This window comes from Geotrypetes seraphini, chromosome 1 (assembly GCF_902459505.1).
Source record: "Geotrypetes seraphini chromosome 1, aGeoSer1.1, whole genome shotgun sequence".
Lineage (NCBI taxonomy): Eukaryota > Metazoa > Chordata > Amphibia > Gymnophiona > Dermophiidae > Geotrypetes > Geotrypetes seraphini.
In genome coordinates this window covers 287,861,104-287,881,039 of record NC_047084.1, presented here as the reverse complement: position 1 = coordinate 287,881,039, position 19,936 = coordinate 287,861,104, and the positions used below count along the sequence as shown (strand labels likewise).

The 19,936-nt window shown below is 48.8% G+C and overlaps 1 protein-coding gene across 1 annotated transcript in view; it reads left to right on the top strand.

Annotated features, from left to right (window-relative positions):
* Positions 1-19,936, top strand: part of CDC25B (cell division cycle 25B) — a 64,224-nt gene that overhangs the window by 26,441 nt on the left and 17,847 nt on the right. The window contains exons 8-10 of the mRNA XM_033953211.1: positions 4,953-5,090; positions 11,309-11,383; positions 15,845-16,027. Coding sequence (XP_033809102.1) covers positions 4,953-5,090; positions 11,309-11,383; positions 15,845-16,027 — 396 coding nt within the window. The remainder of the gene's footprint in view (positions 1-4,952; positions 5,091-11,308; positions 11,384-15,844; positions 16,028-19,936) is intronic.

Sequence of the window (19,936 nt, the reverse complement as noted above, 5' to 3'; positions counted from 1 at the left end):
TCTCTCGATCTGACGGAGGCCTACTTGCATGTTCCCATTCGGGCCTCTCATCAGCGTTTCCTGCGCTTTGCGATCTTGGGTCGGCACTATCAGTTCTGTGCGCTTCCCTTTGGGCTGGCCACGGCTCCCCGGACGTTCACCAAGGTGATGGTGGTCGTCGCGGCAGCCTTGCGGTCGGAGGGCATCCTGGTACACCCCTACCTGGACGACTGGTTAATTCGGGCCAAGTCGTTGCAGGAAAGCTCCCGGGTTACGGCTCGGGTGGTGGAGTTTCTCCGGTCGCTGGGCTGGGTGGTCAACCTTTCCAAGAGTCGGTTGGTTCCGGCTCAGCGTCTGGAGTACCTCGGGGTGCTATTCGACACCTCCTTGGGGAAGGTCTTCCTCCCAGAGGCCCGGGTGAGCAAATTGCAATCTCAGATTCGCCTGCTTTTGGCGTCCCGGTGTCCTCGGGCGCGAGATTTCCTCCAGGTCCTGGGGTCGATGGCGGCGTCCCTGGACGTGGTGAGGTGGGCGCGGGCCCACATGCGTCCTCTCCAGTATGCTCTGCTCCGGAGGTGGTCTCCCCAGAGGCACGGGATGGATGTTCCGGTTCCCCTGCGAGGCTTGGCGCGCTGCAGTCTGCGTTGGTGGCTCCGGACCCCTCACCTAGTTCAGGGGGTGGGTCTGGATCTTCCGCGGTGGACGGTGCTCCTTACGGATGCGAGTCTCCTGGGTTGGGGGGCCCAGTGCCTGGGTCACTCAGCTCAGGGAACCTGGTCCACGGAGGAGGCCTCCTGGTCGATCAACGTGTTGGAGACCAGGGCGGTCCGGCTGGCGCTGTTGGCCTTCCACTCCCTTTTGTTGGGCAAGTCGGTCAGAGTCCTGTCGGACAATGCCACGGCGGTGGCTTATGTCAATCGTCAGGGGGGCACCAAGAGCACTCTGGTGGCGCAGGAAGCGGCTCGGCTCATGGTTTGGGCGGAGTCGCATCTTCTGGACCTCTCGGCCTCTCACATTGCCGGGGTAGAAAACGTTCAGGCGGACTTCCTCAGTCGTCACTTCTTGGATCCGGGAGAGTGGTGTCTCGGCGCCGAGGCGTTTCAGTTGATAGTGCGTGCTTGGGGGCAGCCCCTGATGGATCTGATGGCTACAAGTGGCAACGCCAAAGTACCCCGCTTCTTCAGTCGTCGCAGGGACGGTCTGGCCGAGGGTCTGGATGCTCTGGTCCAACCGTGGCCAACGGAGGGGCTGTTGTATGTGTTCCCTCCTTGGCCATTAGTGGGCAGAGTACTGCTTCGCATTGTTCGCCATCCGGGGCTGGTGGTTTTGGTGGCTCCGGATTGGCCTCGTCGTCCGTGGTATGCGGATCTGGTGAGGCATCTGGTGGCGGATCCTCTTCCTCTGCCTCTCGGGTGCGATCTTCTGACGCAGGGTCCCATTCCCATGTTCGACCCGTCTCCCTTTTGTCTTACGGCTTGGCTCTTGAAAGGGGCCGCCTGAGTAAGAAGGGATATTCCGACAAGGTGATCTCTACACTTTTGGGGTCCCGGAGGCTTTCTACCTCTCGGGCTTATGTACGGGTTTGGCGTCTTTTTGAGGAATGGTGCCGAGCGCGGGGAGTGGTCTCTTTTCGCGCTTCTCTGCCTAACATTCTAGAGTTTTTGCAGGATGGCCTGGATAGGGGCCTGGCCTGGTCTTCTCTCCGGGTTCATCTGGCGGCCCTGTCGGCTTTTCGGGGGCTGGTGACAGGTCAGCGTTTGTCAGCCATTCCTGATGTGATTCGCTTTCTTAGGGCGGCCAAGTTGATCAGGCCTCCCATAAGGCCCTCGATTCCCTCTTGGGATCTCAATCTGGTTCTCTCTGTTCTAGTGCGCCCTCCTTTCGAGCCGTTGGATGGCTGTTCGTTGAAGGACCTTACGCTGAAGTCGGTCTTTTTGGTGGCCATTACTTCCGCTAGACGGGTGTCTGAGCTACAGGCTTTCTCTTGTAGGGCTCCCTTCCTGGAGTTTTCGAAGGAGCGGGTTGTTTTGCGGCCTGTTCCTTCCTTTCTGCCGAAGGTAGTTTCTCCTTTTCATGTCAATCAATCGGTGGTCCTCCCGGTCTTGGGTAGTCGGGAGGGTTCTTCTGAGCAACGACAGCTGCGCAAGTTGGATGTCGGTCGGGTCCTCCATGCTTATGTGCAGCGGACCCGGGATTTTCGGAGCTCCGATCATCTCTTTGTGCTTCTGGCGGGTCCTCGTCGGGGGGGCTGGCGCTTCTAAGGCTACTATTGCGCGCTGGATCAAGGAGACGATTGCTTCCGCTTATCTTCTGAGTCAGAAGCCGGTTCCGGAGTTTCTCAAGGCTCATTCCACTAGGGGTCAGGCAGCTTCTTGGGCTGAGTTGTCGCTCGTGCCTCCGGTGGATATTTGTAAGGCTGCGGTTTGGTCCTCCTTGCATTCATTTGTTCGGCATTATCGGGTAGATGTTCAGGCGCGTCGGGACGCGGTGTTCGGTGAGCGTGTTCTGGTATCGGCCCTTCGGGGGTCCCGCCCGTGAGAGGGACTGCTTTGGTACGTCCCATTCGTAAAGTTAACCTCTACTGGTCTGGAGAGTGCTAAAGAAGGAGAAATTAGGTTCTTACCTGCTAATTTACTTTCTTTTAGCTTCTCCAGACCAGTAGAGGTCCCCACCCTGTCTGTTGTTGTTGTTGTTGGGGCTGTTGCGCGGGCAGTTTTTTGGTTTTTGCTGCGGGTTCTAGTATTTTTCTAGGGCCGGGGAGAATTGAAGAACAGCGGCTGTGGCTCGGCTGGCTTAGCTGGCGAGCTGTGGGGACCTTCTTCCTTCGGGAATTTCTCCTCTGCATTTTCCAACAGCATTTTTGGGTATGTTATTTGTTACTCCTTTCGGAGTATTGTTTTTTCTCTCTGTTGTTTTCCAGTTCTTGGTTCTGCTTGGCTATTCGGCAGACTGAGGGAAATAGAGAGGAGGGGCTAGGATATACTGTCCCAAAGTTTTGTTTTCAGTCTCCACCTGCTGGTCATGATTAGATATATACCCATTCGTAAAGTTAACCTCTACTGGTCTGGAGAAGCTAAAAGAAAGTAAATTAGCAGGTAAGAACCTAATTTCTCCTTAACACACATATGTCCATGGCTGGTGTAGGTGTTAGCACCTAAATGTGACAGTTACATGTGTAAAGTTGTCTCCCTTGCTGAAGCATTTGAGCGTGTAAATACAGAAAGAACAGTTAGACACAGTGGTTAGAGCTACAACCCCAGTACCCTGAAGTTAGGGATTCAAATCCCATGCTGCTCCTTGTGACCCTGGACAAGTCACTTAATCCCCCATTAGATAAAGTGTACATTAGATAAAGTGTGATCCCTCCAGGACAGATAGGGAAAAATGCTTGAGTTCTTGAATGTAAACCATTTAGGTCTTAAGTGGTATATAAATACTTAAATTAATAGTGCAATGCATCTAATAATACTGAACACTAGGGTTATTCATCTTTCAACTCCGCCTCCTTCCCAGTAGGCTGAGCCCTGCCCCCTCAGTTTTTTTTCTGCAAGCAAGTTGCTCAGATGTGTTTATGATCTGCTCTGCAGCTTTATTATTTTCAGGTTTTTCCTGTTTTAAGTTTGAGGCTCGGTTCTTATAGGTTTCCTCTTATAAGGACCTCTGCCTAGGAGAAGATGCAGACTTAGTGGCAGAAATCTTCTGCTAGAAGGATCAGTCCTTGGGGAATACCTGTCTAGCGAGCCTTCTGTAATATTTTTGGAGCTTGAAGGCCATCCCCTGAGTAGCTACGCTTATCCCTGATTTATCAGGAGCTTGAGCGCAGGCTCTTTGGCTCCTTCCCGGCTTGGCCGGGATTAATAGTGGGCTGGCTGAGTGGTTCTCTCCCCATTACAAAACCCCTTTCCCTGTAGTTTTTGAACTTCAGGGGAGCTCCCCACGGGCCATTTTTTCACAAATTCGCTGGTGGTGGCCATCTTGGATTTTAAATAATCTTTTTTTCTATCTGCCTCAAAACCCCTCGATTTTACTTAAAATCGATAGGGATGGACCCCTCAGGTCTTTCAACCCTTGTATCATGCCAGGTTTATGCTGGATGGTCAGCTGAGGACTGTCCGTGTGCCACAGGGCATGCAGGAGAGAGCTGGGGATCCTCAGGGGAGGAGGCCCTTGCCAGAGCACTCCTAAGGAGCTTTGGCAAAGCGCAGACGTGTAAACATCGCAGAGCACTGGAGGACCTTCAGGGTCCTTGCCGTGGTCATTGAGACCCCTTGTGCAAGGTTTCACCCCAGATTTTGTGAGCCTGATGTGGAATGCTTATTTAAGCTGTCGGGATCCCCCAGCATCTGCTTAAAGTGCAACAGATGTGGTGGCACCGAGGATTGGTCTTCAGCCTGCATCACGTGCAGATGAGGACCCAGAGCTGGACCAGAGGGGTTATCAGATGCTCAACCCAGTGGAGTGGACACTGTTCCCCACTAGTGTTTGATGCCATTGTTTGGCACTGGGGGTGCTCACTGATGGATCTCATAACCTCAGCAGCAAACGCAAAGAGATCACTTTTACGGCTGAAGAAATGAGCCCGAAAGCGCAGGGTTTGACGTGTTGGTCCAGCCGTATCCAGGGAAAGGGCTTTTCTGCATGTTTCTCCTGTGGCCCATTCTAGGTTGAGTCATTCACAGGATCACAAGTCATCCTGGGTTGATTGGCCCTGCAGACCATGTTATGCAGACCTAGTTCGTCTACAGCAGCGTCTCTCAAACTTTTTTAGCCCTGGCTTTTCATGACACATTATAATTGAAATTATAAATTTGCAAAACCAACAAAAAAATTAAAATTTGAGAGTAAGTATAACTCTAATGTGGGGTAGATGAGCTTTGGATACCACTCGCTTTCTTTCTTTAGTTGTACCACCTTACAAGGAGAATGTTGGTGAAATAAAGTGTTTTCTCTTCCATCTTGTATCCATCTTTTAGTTCTCCACCCCTGAAAAGGAGGATCTTGTGCCAGAGAGTCAGAGCCCAGTGCTACGCAAGTCCTCATTGACTTTCTGCCTGAATAATGATGAGGAAGATGATGGCTTTATGGACATCCTAGATGAGGATGACGTAAAGGTATGGGTGAAGTTTTAGAGTTAAAACTGTTAAAATTATATGATGCAGCAATATATATATATATATATATATATAAAGTAGGCCGAAAATATTGCTCACTGTCTTTGTTTAAGCTCATGTTAAAACCATGCCATCCATAAATATCTGTTATGTGAACATAAGAATTGCCCTGCTGGGTCAGACCAGTGGTCCATCGTGCCCAGCAGTCTGCTCATGTGGCGGCCCTTAGGTCAAAGACTAGCCTTACCTGTGTATATTCTGATACAACAGGAACTTGTCTAACTTTGTCTTGAATCCCTGGAGGATGTTTTCCCCGATAACAGCCTCCGGAAGAGCATTCCAGTTATCTACCACTCTCTGGGTAAAGAAGATCTTCCTCACGTTTGTATGGAATCTATCCCCTTCTAACTTTAGAGAGTACCCTCTCGTTTTCTCTACCTTGGAGAGGGTGAACAACCTGTCTTTATCTACTAAGCCTATTCCCTTCATTATCTTGAATGTTTCAATCATGTCCCCTCTCAGTCTCCTCTTTTCAAGGGAGAAGAGGCCCAGTTTCTCTAATCTCTCACTGTACGGCAACTCCTCCTTCTCTGGACCCTTTCGAGTAGTACTATGTCCTTCATGTACGGCGACCAGTCCTGGATGCAGTATTCCAGGTGAGGGCGAACCATGGCCCGGTACAGCGGCATGATAACCTTCTCCATTCTGTTTGTGATCCCCTTCTTTAATCATACCTAGCATTCTGTTCGCCCTTTTCGCTGCTGCCACGCATTGCGTGGATGGTTTCATTGACTTGTTGACCAGTACTCTCAAGTCTCTTTCCTGGGGGGTCTCTCCAAGTACTGCACCGGACATCCTGCATTCGTGTATAAGATTTTTGTTACCGACATATCACCTTACACTTATCCATGTTAACCTCATTTGCCAAGTCGCAGCCCATTTCTCAAGCGTGTTTATATCACGTTGCAGGTCTTCGCAATCCTTCTGCGTCTTCACTACTCTGAATAACTTCGTATCATCTACAAATTTAATCACCTCACTCGTCGTACCAATTTCCAGGTCGTTTATAAATATGTTGAAGAGCACGGGTCCAAGTACCGAACCCTGCGGCACTCCACTCGTGACGCTTTTCCAGTCCGAGTATTGTCTATTAACACCCCCCCACACACACACACTCTCTGTTTCCTATTCGCCAGCCATTTTTAATCCACGTGAGTATTTAACCCTCGATTCCATGGCTCGCAATTTTCCAATGTTCATGTGGGACCTTATCGAACGCTTTCTGAAAATCCAGATATACAATGTTGACCGTGTCGCCCTTGTCTATCTGCCCGTTTACTCCCTCGAAGAAGTGCAACAAGTTTGTCAAGCAAGATCTTCCCTTGCTGAAGCCGTGCTGGCTGGTCCTTATCAGATTGTGTCCATCAAGGTGATCAATGATGCGGTCCTTTATCAGCGCCTCTACCATCTTTCCCGGTACCGAGGTCAGACTCACCAGTCTGTAGTTTCCAGGATCTCCCCTTGAACCTTTCTTGAAGATTGGCGTAACATTCGCCACTTTCCGGTCTTCCGGAATCCTTCCTGATTTGATCGACAGATTGGCTATTAGTTGAAGCAGTTCAGCTATAGCCCCTTTCAGTTCCTTGATTACCCTCTGATGGATGCCATCCGGTCCTGGGGATTTATCGTTTTTAAGCCTATCAGTCTGCCTGCATTCCTCTTCTAGACTGACCGTCAACCCTGTCAGTTTCCCGTCTTCGTTTCCTGCATATAGCCTGTTGGCTTCTGGTATGTTGTGTATATCCTCTTTGGTAAATACAGACACAAAAAATGTGTTCAGTGTGTCGGCGATGGCTTTGTCATCCTTTAGCACTCCCTTTTTTCCATGGTCATCCAACGGCCTCACCGCTTCCTTCGTGGGTCGTTTCCCCTTAATATATCGAAAGAACGGCTTGAAGTTTTTTGCCTCCTTGGCTATTTTTTCCTCGTAGTCTATTTTGGCCCCTCTTACCGCTTTATGGCACATGCTTTGATGTTGTTTGTGATTTTTCCAGTTTTCGTCCGTTTTTAGAAACATAGAAACATAGTGGCAGAAAAGGGCTATAGCCTACCAAGTCTGCCCATTCCAGAGTATTCGTTCCCGAATTTACTCCCTTAAAGATCCCACGTGAGCATCCCATTTACTCTTAAAATCCTTCACGCTGCTGGCCTCAACAACCTGCAGTGGGAGTCTGTTCCACTGATCCACCACTCTTTCGGTGAAGAAGTACTTTCTGGAGTCTCCATGAAACTTCCCTCCTCTGATTTTCAGCGGATGCCCTCTGGTGGTCGAGGGACCCATGAGACAGAAGATATCATCTTCCGACTCAATGCGACCCGTGATGTACTTAAACGTTTCAATCATGTCTCCTCTCTCTCTTCGTTCCTCAAGTGAGTACAGCCGCAACTTCTTTAGTCTTTCTTCATACGTTAGATCCTTTAGCCCCAAGACCATCCTGGTGGCCATTCGCTGAACCGACTCGATCCTCAGCATGTCCTTATGGTAGTGTGGTCTCCAGAATTGAACACAGTACTCCAAGTTAGAGAGCTGCACGGGAACGGGGACGACGGGAATCCCGCGGGACCCGCGGGCATCCCGCGGGTTCCCGCGGGTTCCCCCTTTGGGTCACGGGGATCCCGTGGGAACGCCCCTAGGGTCGCAGGGATCCCGTGGGGACGCCTCCGAGGGTCGCGGGGTTCCTGCGGGGCTGGATGTACTCAGTCGCGCGGCTCTTCTCCCTACCTTCTCTGCTTGCAGCACAGAGCCGAACGGAAGTCTTCCCGACGTTAGCGCTGACGTCGGAGGGGAGGGAGGGCTTAAACAAAGCCCTCCCTCCCTCCGACGTCAGCGCTGACGTCGGGAAGACTTCCGTTTGGCTCTGTGCTGCAGGCAGTGCAGGTAAGGAGGAGAGTAGCCTCGCGGTTCGAGTGGCTACCAAGGGAGGGGGCGGTCCGCCCCGCCACACCCCGGTTGCAGCACAGCCGGCCAGGTCCCCTTACTTTTGTGGCACTTCCCCGACCGACCGACCGACAACAGCCCCGGTCCGACAATCCTCCCTGCCCTGTAGCCGCGAATCTAAATTATCTTCTTACAGCAGCTGTAATAAGGTAATTTAGATTCGCAGTTAAGGGCAGGGAGGTTTGTCGGACCGGGGCTGTTGTCAGTCGGTCGGGGAAGTGCCACAAAAGTAAGGGGACCTGGCCGGCTGTACTGCACCCGGGGCGGTAGAGAAGGAGTGGGGAGAAGGACGCTGAAAGGCCATGGGGAAGACGGGAGGAGGGGGGGAAGGACTCTGAAAGCACATGGGGAATACAAAGGGGTGGAGAAGGACGCTGAAAGGCCATGGGAAGGGCGGAGGGGGGGGTGAAGGAATCTGAAAGCACTTGTGGAAGACAGGGGGGAGAAGGATGCTGAAAGCACATGGGGAAGACAAAGGGGTGGAGAAGGACGCTGAAAGGACATGGGGAAGACAAAGGGGTGGAGAAGGATGCTGAAAGGCCATGGGAAGGGCGGGGGGGGGAAGGACTCTGAAAGCACTTGTGGAAGACAGAGGGGGGAGAAGGATGCTGAAAGCACATGGGGAAGACAAAGGGGTGGAGAAGGACGCTGAAAGGACATGGGGAAGACGGGGGGGTGGGTGGAGAAGGATGCTGAAAGGCCATGGGGAAGACAGAGAGGGAGAAGGACGCTGAAAGGACATGGGGAAGCAGAGGGGGGAGAAGGACACTGAAAGCACATGTGGAAGACAGAGGGGGGAGAAGGACGCTGACAGGACATGGGGAAGATGGGGGGGAGAAGGACGCTGAAAGGAAATGGGGAAGAGAGAGTAGGGAGAAGACACTGGCAGGGAAGAAGACAGATGCCAGACTATGGGGGAGCGGAGAGAAGAAGATGGGTGCCAGACCAATTTGGAAGGGGGAAGAAAGGGAGAGGCACAGTAACAGAGCAAATGGAAGATGCAGAAGGAAGAGAGACAGTGGATGGAAGGAATTGAATGAGAATATGAGGAAAGCAGAAACCAGGCAACAAAGGTAGGAAAATAATTATATTTCTTTTTTTTTATTTTGCTTCAGGATAAAGTAGTATATTAGTTGTGTTGATAAAAAATTTATAAACATTAGAGGCTCTGGTAGAAACCCATTTGCAAAGTATGTATTCTTCCCAATTAATATTTTCAAATTAATAAAGTCTTTTTGCTTATTTGTAAATGGGTTTCTACCAGAGCCTTTAATTCAGTAGCATAATTAAATGAAATAACTATTTCTGAAGTTTATATGGACGGGCGGGGACGGAGGGGATTCCTCGCGGGGACGGAGGGGATTCCTCACGGGGACGGGTGGGGACGGAGGGATTCCTCACGGGGACGGGTGGGGACGGAGGGATTCCTCACGGGGACGGGTGGGGACGGGTGGGATTTCTGTCCCCGCGCAACTCTCTACTCCAAGTGAGGCCTCACCATGGATCTGTACAACGGCATAATGACTTCAGGTCTCCTGCTGACAAAACCTTTTACATTCCTTAAACGAAGTCTTCTTGTCTCTGATCACTTCCTTCACCGCTACAGTGAGCCATGCTGGTTCCTTGTTCTTTTTCCTCTTGGATCCCTTGTTGATACACAGTATATGTAGATTTTGCGCCTTGGTGACTGTGTCCTTAAAAAAGGACCATGCTTGCTCTAGCGTTTTTACAGTGCTTATCCTCTTCTTTATCTTCTTCCCCACCATGAGTCTCATCCCTTCATAATTCCCTTTTCGGAAGTTCAGCGCCGTGGCTGTTGTTCTGGATCGATATTTCACCCCTGTGTCCAGGTTTAACCGGATCATATTGTGATCCCTGCTTCCCAGCGTCTCTTCTACTCCTTAAGAGTAATTTGAAAACTTTTCTTTTCAAAGATGCTTTCGATAATTAATTATTTCTTTTTGATTTAATCTTTTTTGTTTAAGACTATGGAATATTTATATCCCCTACCTTATGTTCTTTCCTTGATTGTTCTGCTCTTTTAAATATTTTGTAGTTCACTCCCCTTTTTCCCTTTATTTACTTGTTTGTTAAGTTTGTTAATAGTCCTTTTTGGACTTAATTTTTTGTTAAGTATTATATTACTCCCTAAATGCTGTAATTTTATTATTATGTTCATCGCTTTAAAATATGATTAAGCGATTAATCAAAAACATTATTAAACTTGAAAACTTGAAACTTGCGCCGGTCCTCGTAGTCCATTTATTATAGTTATCATTTGTATTTTGCTGACATTTATCATATTTTTGTTATATGATTGTTCTACGGTGCTGTTAAAGGTTTATATTTCTCATACTGTTTCATTTTACTATTGTTATAATGTTAACAAAATTTTTAGTTTTTTTTTTGTCAACCTGTATTTGCTGTACATCACCTTGAATGAGTCTTTTTGTAAAAGTGATTAAGAAATCCCACCTAAGATACAAAGAGCAGTCTGCAGTCTTCATTGACCTTGTTTATTGTAGTTGAGGCTCTTCAAACTGGTTCTGTGGCATTCTTCTGAACCCCAGGAGCAGCTTCACAAATTCCCTCCCATCAATTAGTTCTTGCCGGTGCCATCTGTAGCCTCATAGCCATTGTGGACCAGTGGATGCACGATAATTCATGACACCTCACTAACATGGGGCCTCCTGTAGGGGTCCTGAGAAAGAGATGCTCATGATCTGAGCAGAATTTCCAGCTGACATCTTAAAGTATTATTTTGGGAAAATCGCACAGCCTCTTTATGAAGTGTTGTTTTTTTAACATTAAATATTGTAAAACTAATCCACCAGTCTGATTAGGGTGGGCAGTGTTAAGAGCACAAATCTGTGACATGTAGAGAAGAAGGTTCAGATCTCACTGTTGACTGGCGATTTGAGGAAGTTTATTTACTGCCAGATACTCAGATTGTAACCATTTGGGTATATATTGTATAGCATTGTGCTCTGCACGTTCCCAGGAGCAAGTATTATGAAGTAGTAGGCCAAATTTTGTAGAATGTCAAGGGAGTTATTTGCACTCATTTTCATGGTAGATTAAAAAAAAATTTGATTTAAATAATTTTTTTGTCATTCCAGTACTTTTCACCTGTCCATGATGACAAGTTTATAAAAATTCATAGATGCTCTTATGATCAGTCGTAAAGCAGAGTCTAAATGTTAATTTTTCTTTCCTTTAGAATGACTCCGATGTGCCATCTGGCATGGAGAATCTGCTGACTGCACCATTGGTCATGGGTGAAGACATCGACCAGGTAATGGCTTTTAACTTGTTTTTAAATTTAGCACTTTGGATTGGCTTTATTGCACATCAAGGGCCAGATTCAGTAAATATCGCAAAAAAAGTAGGCGCTGGGAAAAATTTGCACTTGGGCACTATTCTTTAAAGGATGCTCTGGGTTGAATTTTTTTTTTTTTTTTAAAGAATAGTGCTTAATGCGTGTTTTGGCACCCAACTTTGGGCAAGAAGACTTACACCAACTGAAACCTGGTGTAAATCCTGGTACGCAATTTGGGCACGTAGACCCCCAAATTCTGTAATATTGCGCATAATTCTTTGAAAGACCCCTGACTCATCCATACCTCTCCCATAGCCACGTTTCCTCTTGGGTTGCACGATTAGGATCTTTATAGACTTGCGTACATCTAGATCTGTTCACAGATCCGAATTAGAGTCATTTAATGGCAACAAATGATTGTTAAGAGTCAATTATTGATTTTTAATTTATTTGTTTGCAGATCTCTGCATCATGCACATGGCCTTTATCTGCCATCATATTTCTATGTTTCTATAGCATGGGACAGGCACATGGGATCTCTTAGGGAGAGGAGGAGATAGTGGATGCTGTGAATGGGTAGACTGGATGGGCCATTTGACCTTTATCTGCCATCATATTTCTATGCTTGTCTATGTGCAATTTTGGGTGCCTGAATTTGGGTACCATTTATAGAATCTGAGGGTAAATGTTCAGTTTCATACAGGATCAAGTTATTACTCAAGGTTTCTTAGTTGGTGTTTTCAGACCAACACATGGTTCCTTATTATCTTACCAGACCAGTCCAGATGCTTGGGTTATGCAGTCCTACCAGCCAGTGGAAATTAAGAACTGTGCCGATGCAAAGAAGTGTGAAGAAGACTGACAGGCTGAATGCAATGACTGGGCTGTAATACTAAGTCTGAGCTAGCATACAGCTCGTCTTGCAGGTTATTTGAGATGGAGCGTGACACTTCACCTCAGATGACCCATGGTCTAGTTGACTTATTTGATCATACCCGATAAACAAGAGACCCCAATAGTCAGTGGTCTCCCCTCCTCCCCCCCCTGATTAAACCCCTCCCATCAACATGGAAAAATAAATCCCTGGTAAATCAAGTGTACCGCCCATCGCCTCCCCAGACCTCTTGAAATCACCCCAAAAAGACAGGAATGATGTCCACTCACCCCTATTCCCAGTGCCATTGTCATCCTGACTGCTAATGGAGGACTCTTAAGAGGTCAGTCTATAAAGTTACTATATTTGGCATACTGACATATAATAGTAAGTCAGAACACATGCTAAGGATGAGGTATGGCCATTTTGAATCATGGTATCACCATAGTGGTGAATGGATTTTGCTTCTGCTTTTTGTCTCCTTGAGATAGATGGGGATGGTCTGTGGGGTTTGAATACGAGATTGTGGATACACTAGACTTATAGTAACATAGTAAATGATGGCAGATAAAGACCTGAACGGTCCATCCAGTCTGCTCATTAGTTATACCCATTAAAAATACATGATTAAATTAACTTGTCTCTTTTTTGATATTTCTGGGTCATAGACTGTAAAGTCCACCTGGTATTGTCCTAGTTTCCAAATGCTGACGTTGCCGTCCAAGCTCACTCCAGCCTATCCAACCATCCTGTTTCCAGGATATCTACCATAAAGTCTGGCCAGTAACATTCTTATGTTCCAAGTTAATGGAGTTCCCATTGATGCCCTCCCCTGCCCAATCCTACATCAAATCATCACATATGGGACATAGACTTTGCAAGTCTGTCCAGTACAGACCATAGCTCTTTAATTTACATCCTCTAAGTTTATCCCACGCTTTTTTGAATATTGTTTTCCTCTCCACTTCCCTCGGGAGGGCATTCCAGACATCTACCACCTTCTCCGTGAAAAAGAATTTCATAACATTGCTTCTGAGTCTTCCTTCCCGCAAACTCAAATTATGTCCTCTAGTTTTACCATTTTCTCTTCTCTGGAAAAGGATTTGGTTCTATATTAATAACTTTCAAGTATTTAAACGTCTGTATCATATCTCCCCAAGGATTTATTTTTTTATGTTGGGGGGGGCGGGGAGTCAGATCAGGAGAGTTGAGTGAAGGGAACGGGAGTCCACTATCATCAGGGCTCTTTGTTTGGCAGGAGTAGGGGAGGGAGAATGTTGCTAAACTTCCAGAACTTTTTCTGTGTTGGGTCAGGGGAGGTGGATCTGCCTGAGTACCAGAGATAATTTTACAAGGGTTTTGAGGGTTCATAGTCAAAAGCGCGTGGTGACAAAGGTGCGCCGAAACAACTGAGCGCAAGGCTGAAGCCCGCGCCGAAAAAAACAGTGTTTTAAGGGGCTCCGACGGGGGGTGTTGGTGGGGAACCCCCCCCCCCTCCATTTTACTGAATACAGATTGCGCCGGCATTGTGGGGGGCTTGGGGGGTTGTAACCCCCCACATTATACTGAAAACTTCACTTTTTCCCTAAAAAACAGGGAAAAAGTTAAGTTTCCAGTATAATGAGGGGGGTTACAACCCCCAAACCCCCCACAACGCCGGGGCGATTTGTATTCAGTAAAGTGGGGGTTTCCCCCACACACACACCCCTCCCCTGTCAGAGCCCCTTAAAACACTGTTTTTCTTCGGCGCGGGCTTCCACCTTGCGCTCAGTTGTCTCGGCGCGCCTTTGTCGGTGCGCGCTTTTGATCTGTCACCGTTTTGAGGAGGGTTACATAGATTTTTAAGGATGAGAAGAAGGGATGCATCTGGCTACAGCTATTCTTTTAAATATCCCCCTTACTGTTGGTGCATAACTAGTGGTTGGCTCACATTCTGAGGGGAAGGAAGACATTATATCAGTGAACTACGGATTACTATTGTGTGCAGCCTTTTCTGACCATGCACACTTTTAAATGTAATTTGAATGCTTATTGCTTGCTGCATTGAGACGCTGAACTTTTGCTATAGGCTGACATTATGAGCCATTTGCTAAGCCATCGGAACATGGTTTTAAACTGCAGTTTTCTGCATTGAACCCTCCATGGGATTTGAATTCAGCTTCCCTGGTTTTCAGCTTGCTGCGCTAATAATCAAGTCACTTTTAAAACTGATGTCATATTCTGGAATTTATCCCACTCGCTCCTGCCCTTAGTGGCTGCGAGTCAAAAATGGGCATGACCTCTAGTAACAGCCTTGCAGTATATGTTAGTACCACAAGGCTGACACGAGCAGTTTTGGAAAGGCAAGGATAGAATGGACCATCAAGTTAGGGGTTGGGGCTATCCTGCATGGAGGAGGGGTGGGAAATGGTGGGGGAGATAGCTTGGTTGGAACAGGGAGATAGGAGGAGGGAGTTGGTATTGCCAAGGAGGGGAGGATTGGGGCCAGGACAAGAGTCGGGGGGGGGGGGGGGAGCCTTGGAACCAGGGCTGGAGTGGAGGTGGGGGGGAGTTGGAGTGCTTGAGGACTTCTATTTTGTTATTCAGATCCCAACTGCAAATCTGGTAGGACTACATAAGCGTCGTGAGGAAAAGATGTCAACCGTACAGTAGTGGGCAATCCAAAGCAAACCATAGCATGCAGCTATTGTTTGCTATGGTTTAGAGTGGTCAGACTGCTTCCCTGCTACAAATTCGCACCCAGAGCACACACCCCTGAGCAGTTCTATCACACAGTTTCCTGTGCTAATTCTGTGCAAAAATAGGATATTATTACATAAATCCTCTTAGGGTAACACATAAAATCCTTAGCCCATGTTCAGCTGTAGTTTCTGTCCATGATCTACAGTCTTGCACATAGATTCCTACCTTGCTGTTCTTGGAATCCTTTGGGAAGGAGAAATCCTGGTGGTGAGGGGTGGGGGTTGTTTGATTCTGCACTTGCACACCTGCCACTGAGGATAGAATGAAGGGTAGGTTTGTGATGAGGGTTTGATTAGCATTTCAAATGCTGCAACCAGGCCTCTGGAGAATTGTTTTGTTTACTGGTTGTTAAAGTGCTGATTGGCATAGACAGCCCACCCTTTAGTGGACAGATGGTTTGGATACAGCTGAAAGAGCGGAGCCTGTAAATAATGCAGAAGACATCCATTGACCTAGATACATAACAGGGGAAGAAAAGAATACTTAAGAAATGCAGACAAGAGGGCGTGCTCACACTTAGAAATAGTATGCAGACCTGGGCAGTGAAATCTGAATGTTTTGCATAGCACCCTGGCTTTACTTGGGCAAAGAAACACAGGTGTTGATAACTAGTCATGTCTTACATTTTGTTCCTTTCTGTTCTTGTACCTGGTTTGAAAGTTCTCTGGTAAGTTCATGTGCCTGTACGGTGTCTGTTGCTTAATGCCCAGTACACCTAGGACACCATACAAATCAATTTGTAAAGTGCTGCAGCAGTTCACTTCTGCCTAGCTTGAAGTCATGTCACTAACCATCTCTCTGGTTTTCCTTCCTCTTTGAAGGATGAGATTATTCGGAGTAAATGCCGCAGACTCTTCCGGTCTCCTTCACTGCCCAGCAGAGCAATTCGACCATTTCTGAAGAGAATGGATAGACCTGAAGATGACAACACACCTGTTAGAAGCAAGCGGAGGAAAAGTATCACTGGAGCTGCTATTGATGAGAAGCTCGAGAAAGATGAACCGGTAAGGTTATGGTCAGTAAGTCTGATATGCACTTTTGTAGAATATCTTTCCACCCCACCAGTCTGTATGTCATATTGCCTCATCTTTTGGAGATTGTAGTTGCAAAGCAGGGTCTGGGCAGAGCCAGCTCAAGGGATTGTGGCACCCTGAGCCAACGTATGCATTGGCACCCTCAATGATCCAGTAGCTCCCCCTCTATCTGGTCTCCCAATCCTTCCCCCCACAATGCTGATGAAAAGGATGCCATTATCCTGAATCTCAATCTGGCATCTCTTCCTCTCCGCCTGCAGAGAAGAAGGAAGGGAGAGGGAGGGATGCCAGGCTGCTATTTTGGCGCACTTTATCACCAATACCCTGGCAAGGGGAATCCCCATCAGCTGAGCCGTCATGAATCCCCGAAACCAACTCAGCTGATGGGGGATTCCTTCTGTCGTGATCAGACAAGTTAGTTGGTGGGTACATCTACAAAACATGCTTCATTAGCACTCTCCAGACCGATATAGATTAATCTTACAAGCGGGTATATATCTCATCATGACCAGCAGGTGGAGACTGAAACAAAACTGTGGAATAGTACATAAGAGTACCTTCCCCTATTACTATCGGTCTTCTTTCAGTCTTAGCAGGTGTGAGGAGCTGTACCCATCTCTCTTGGTAGGGCTGTTGGAATTTGTTTAGGATCCTAGTCCCTGTTTTTGTGCCGGATTGAGCTTGGGTGGGCCCTATTTGGGGGTCTGTCCGACCTTGGGGGTGTCAAACCTGGCGGGTCTCGAGCGGAGTCCCTCCCCCCATTTCCTCCACCTCCCAAACATTTTTTTAGAGGTGCCTCAGCAGTAAGCCTTGCCCCCTAAGTCAAGCAAGGCATGCTGCTTTGAGAGCCAGTGAAGTCTGTTCTGAAAAAAAAAAAATCCTGAGGGTAGTGCTGGTCTGAAGGGTTGCTTTCTCTTTATAACTATGCTGTAAATTACTGTATTTTTTGACAGAGAAAGGTAGGGGAGGGTCATTGGGGTGGGCAGACTAGATGGGCCGTGGCCCTTATCTGCCGTCTGTTTCTATGTTTCTATGTAACTGGCACTTTTCTTCTAGCTAGGTCGCGTATGGACCAATTGAGCACTTCTCAGGGGAAGTGGTGCACTATTTGGTCCAGACGCAAGGCACTCACGGCTGGCCTGAAAACAGCTGTTCAGGCTTATGCGGTCGTGGAGCTCCATCGGCTGAGGCTGCAGGCGTCCAGGGCTCCCCGGCCCTAGTGCCTCGCGAGTCGGCATGGAAGCAGTGGAGAAGCCCGGTCTTCCCCCACCGCCCCCGGATGGATTCCCCCTCAGCTGATTTTTGTTAATAGCTGATGCCGTCTTGCCTGCTTTAGCCACTGAGACAGTTCAGGCTTCCCAGCAGCTACAGTATTTTTGGCAGGAACTTCGCCATTTTAACAGACAGGCCTCTCCATTTTGTCTGCAACCTCAGGTGATCTTCCCCCTGTATTGGAAAAACAGGGGCAGGTTTCAGCTGGGTCCCCTAATTTAAATTTTTCTTTGTGCAGAGCCTATTTTCATGTGGCTGGGGGTCCCGCACCCCCTGTGGCTTTGCCTCCCTGTTCTCCTTTGGCGTCCCCTCTTCCTCCTCCCTTGTCTAAGCGTCTATGGGTGGCTTGGGTTGCGGATTGGTGGTCAAAGGAGCGTGTTGGCCTGAATGAGGACCTGGACCCTTTGGAGGAATTGCAGGATCCTCTTGGGACGGCTACTGGGAGCGGGACGTCAGGTTTCCCGCCTTCTGGCAAAGAGGCGTCCGTTGGGTGCCTTTTTTCAGAGGGATGAGCTACCAGATCTGATTCAGCAGGTCTCCTCAGTGTTGCGCTTTGAAGAAGCACCACCGGAGACCCTGCGTGCGCGGGACCCTCTTCTTAGGGGGATCCGAGCTGCTTCCTGCTCTTTTCCTATGCATCAGGATTTTCGGGATCTAGTTCTGGTGCAGTGGAATACGTCGGAGGCGCCATTTTGGTTGGTGTGTGCCCTGGCTCGTTTGTATCCCACCCCGGAGGGAGATAGGGCTACTTTGAAGTCACCAGTGGTGGACGCGGTGGTCTCAGCGATTGCTAAGCGGCATACCATGCCTGTTGCAGCCGGTTCTGCCTTACGGGACTCTAAGGAGCGCAAGTTGGAGACCATTCTTAAACAGAATTTCCATGTCTCTGTCTTGGAGGTCCAGGTGGCTATTTGTGAGGGCTGATGGCTCGCGCTGTGTTTCGGTGGGCTGAGTGTGTCCTGGATCGTGAGTCTGATAACTGGTCCTTGGTGGATCAGGAGGTGGAAAAGATTGAGATGGCTGCCTCGTTCCTCATGGCTGCTCTCTATGACTTGGTGCGGACGTCTGCAAGTCTATGGCTTTTGGAGTGGCTGCACGACGTACTTTGTGGCTTCGTGCTTGGTCGACGTATATATATAGCTTACCAAATTTCCCTTTCGGGGGTCTTTTTAGTTTGGAGAGGATTTAGATAAGTTGGTTCAGACTCTGCAGGACTCTATGGTGCCCCGCCTGCCTGAGGACTGTGCCCGCCCAGGGTCTCTTGGTGGCATTGCCCATGGGCATCTGCAGGAGTTCCGCAAGTACTGCCCTGGGTGTGGGGCTGCTACTTTCCAGGCTTCGGGTTTTCTAGGGGTCGTTTTTATCAGCGCATGCAGTCCTTTCGGGGGGGACCCGTTGGGGGGGCTGGGAATCCCTCTGCCGGTTCCCCCACTGCCCGTCCTGGCCAATGACTCTTTGCTGGTGCTCCCTTTGGTTCCAGTGGGTGCCGGCTACACAGGTTTTTCCCCAAGTGGGCCGAGATCACGTCCACTCAGTGTGTCCTGGAAGTGAGGCGGGACGGTTATGCTCTGGTGTTTGCCCGCTCTCTGCCAGATCATTTTCTAGTCTCTCCAAGCCAGGCGGCATGGAAGATGCAGTCCTTTCGCCAGAACCTTCAACGCTTGCTCAATCTCAAAGCAGTTGCTCCAGTACCTCCTCAGGAGTACTCAATTTACTCCTCAGGTAGGAACTTAATTTACTTTGTGTGGTGCCCAAGAAGGAGGAGACCTTTCGGCCCATCTTGCAGGAGAGCACCCAGGATACGGCTCTGGTGGTGGAGTTTCTGGAGTTGCTGGGATAGGTGGTCCACCTTTCCAAGAGTTGGTTGGTCCCCTCTCAGCGTCTGGAGTACCTTGGGGTTCTGTTCGACACTTCCTTGGGGAAGGTCTTCCTTCCAAAGGCCCGGGTAAGCAAATTGCAATCTCAGATTTGCCTACTTATGGCGTCCCGGTTTCCTTGGGTGCAGGATTTCCTCCAAGTCTTGGAGTTGATGGCGGTGTCCATAGATGTAGTAAGGTGGGCACGAACCCATATGCGTCCGCTTCGGAGGTGGTTGCCCCAGAGGCACAGTTTGGATCTCCCTGTTCTTCTGAGAGGCTGGGCGCGGCTCCAGACCTCTCATCTTGTTCAAGGGACGAATCTGGATCAACCACAGTGGTTGGTGCTTCTCACCGATGCCAGTCTCTTCGTTTGGGGAGCTCAGTGTTTAGGTCACTCCGCTCAGGGCACCTGGTCCAAAGAGGAGGCATCCTGGTCAATCGATGTGCTTGAGACCAGGACCGTCCGTCTGGCGCTGTTAGCCTTCCGCTCCTTCTTGTTGGGCAAGTTAGTCAGAGTTCTGTCGGACAATGCCACGGTGATGTCCTATGTCAATTGTCAGGGGGGCACCGAGAACACTCAGGTAGCACAGGAGGCGGCTCTGCTCATGGTCTGGGCAGAGTCCCACTTTCAGGACATCTCAGCCTCCCACATAACTGGAGTGGAGAATGTTCAGGCGGACTTCCTCAGTCGTCATGTGCTAGATCCCAGAGAGTGGTGTCTAAGCCATGTGGCCTTTCAGTTGATAGT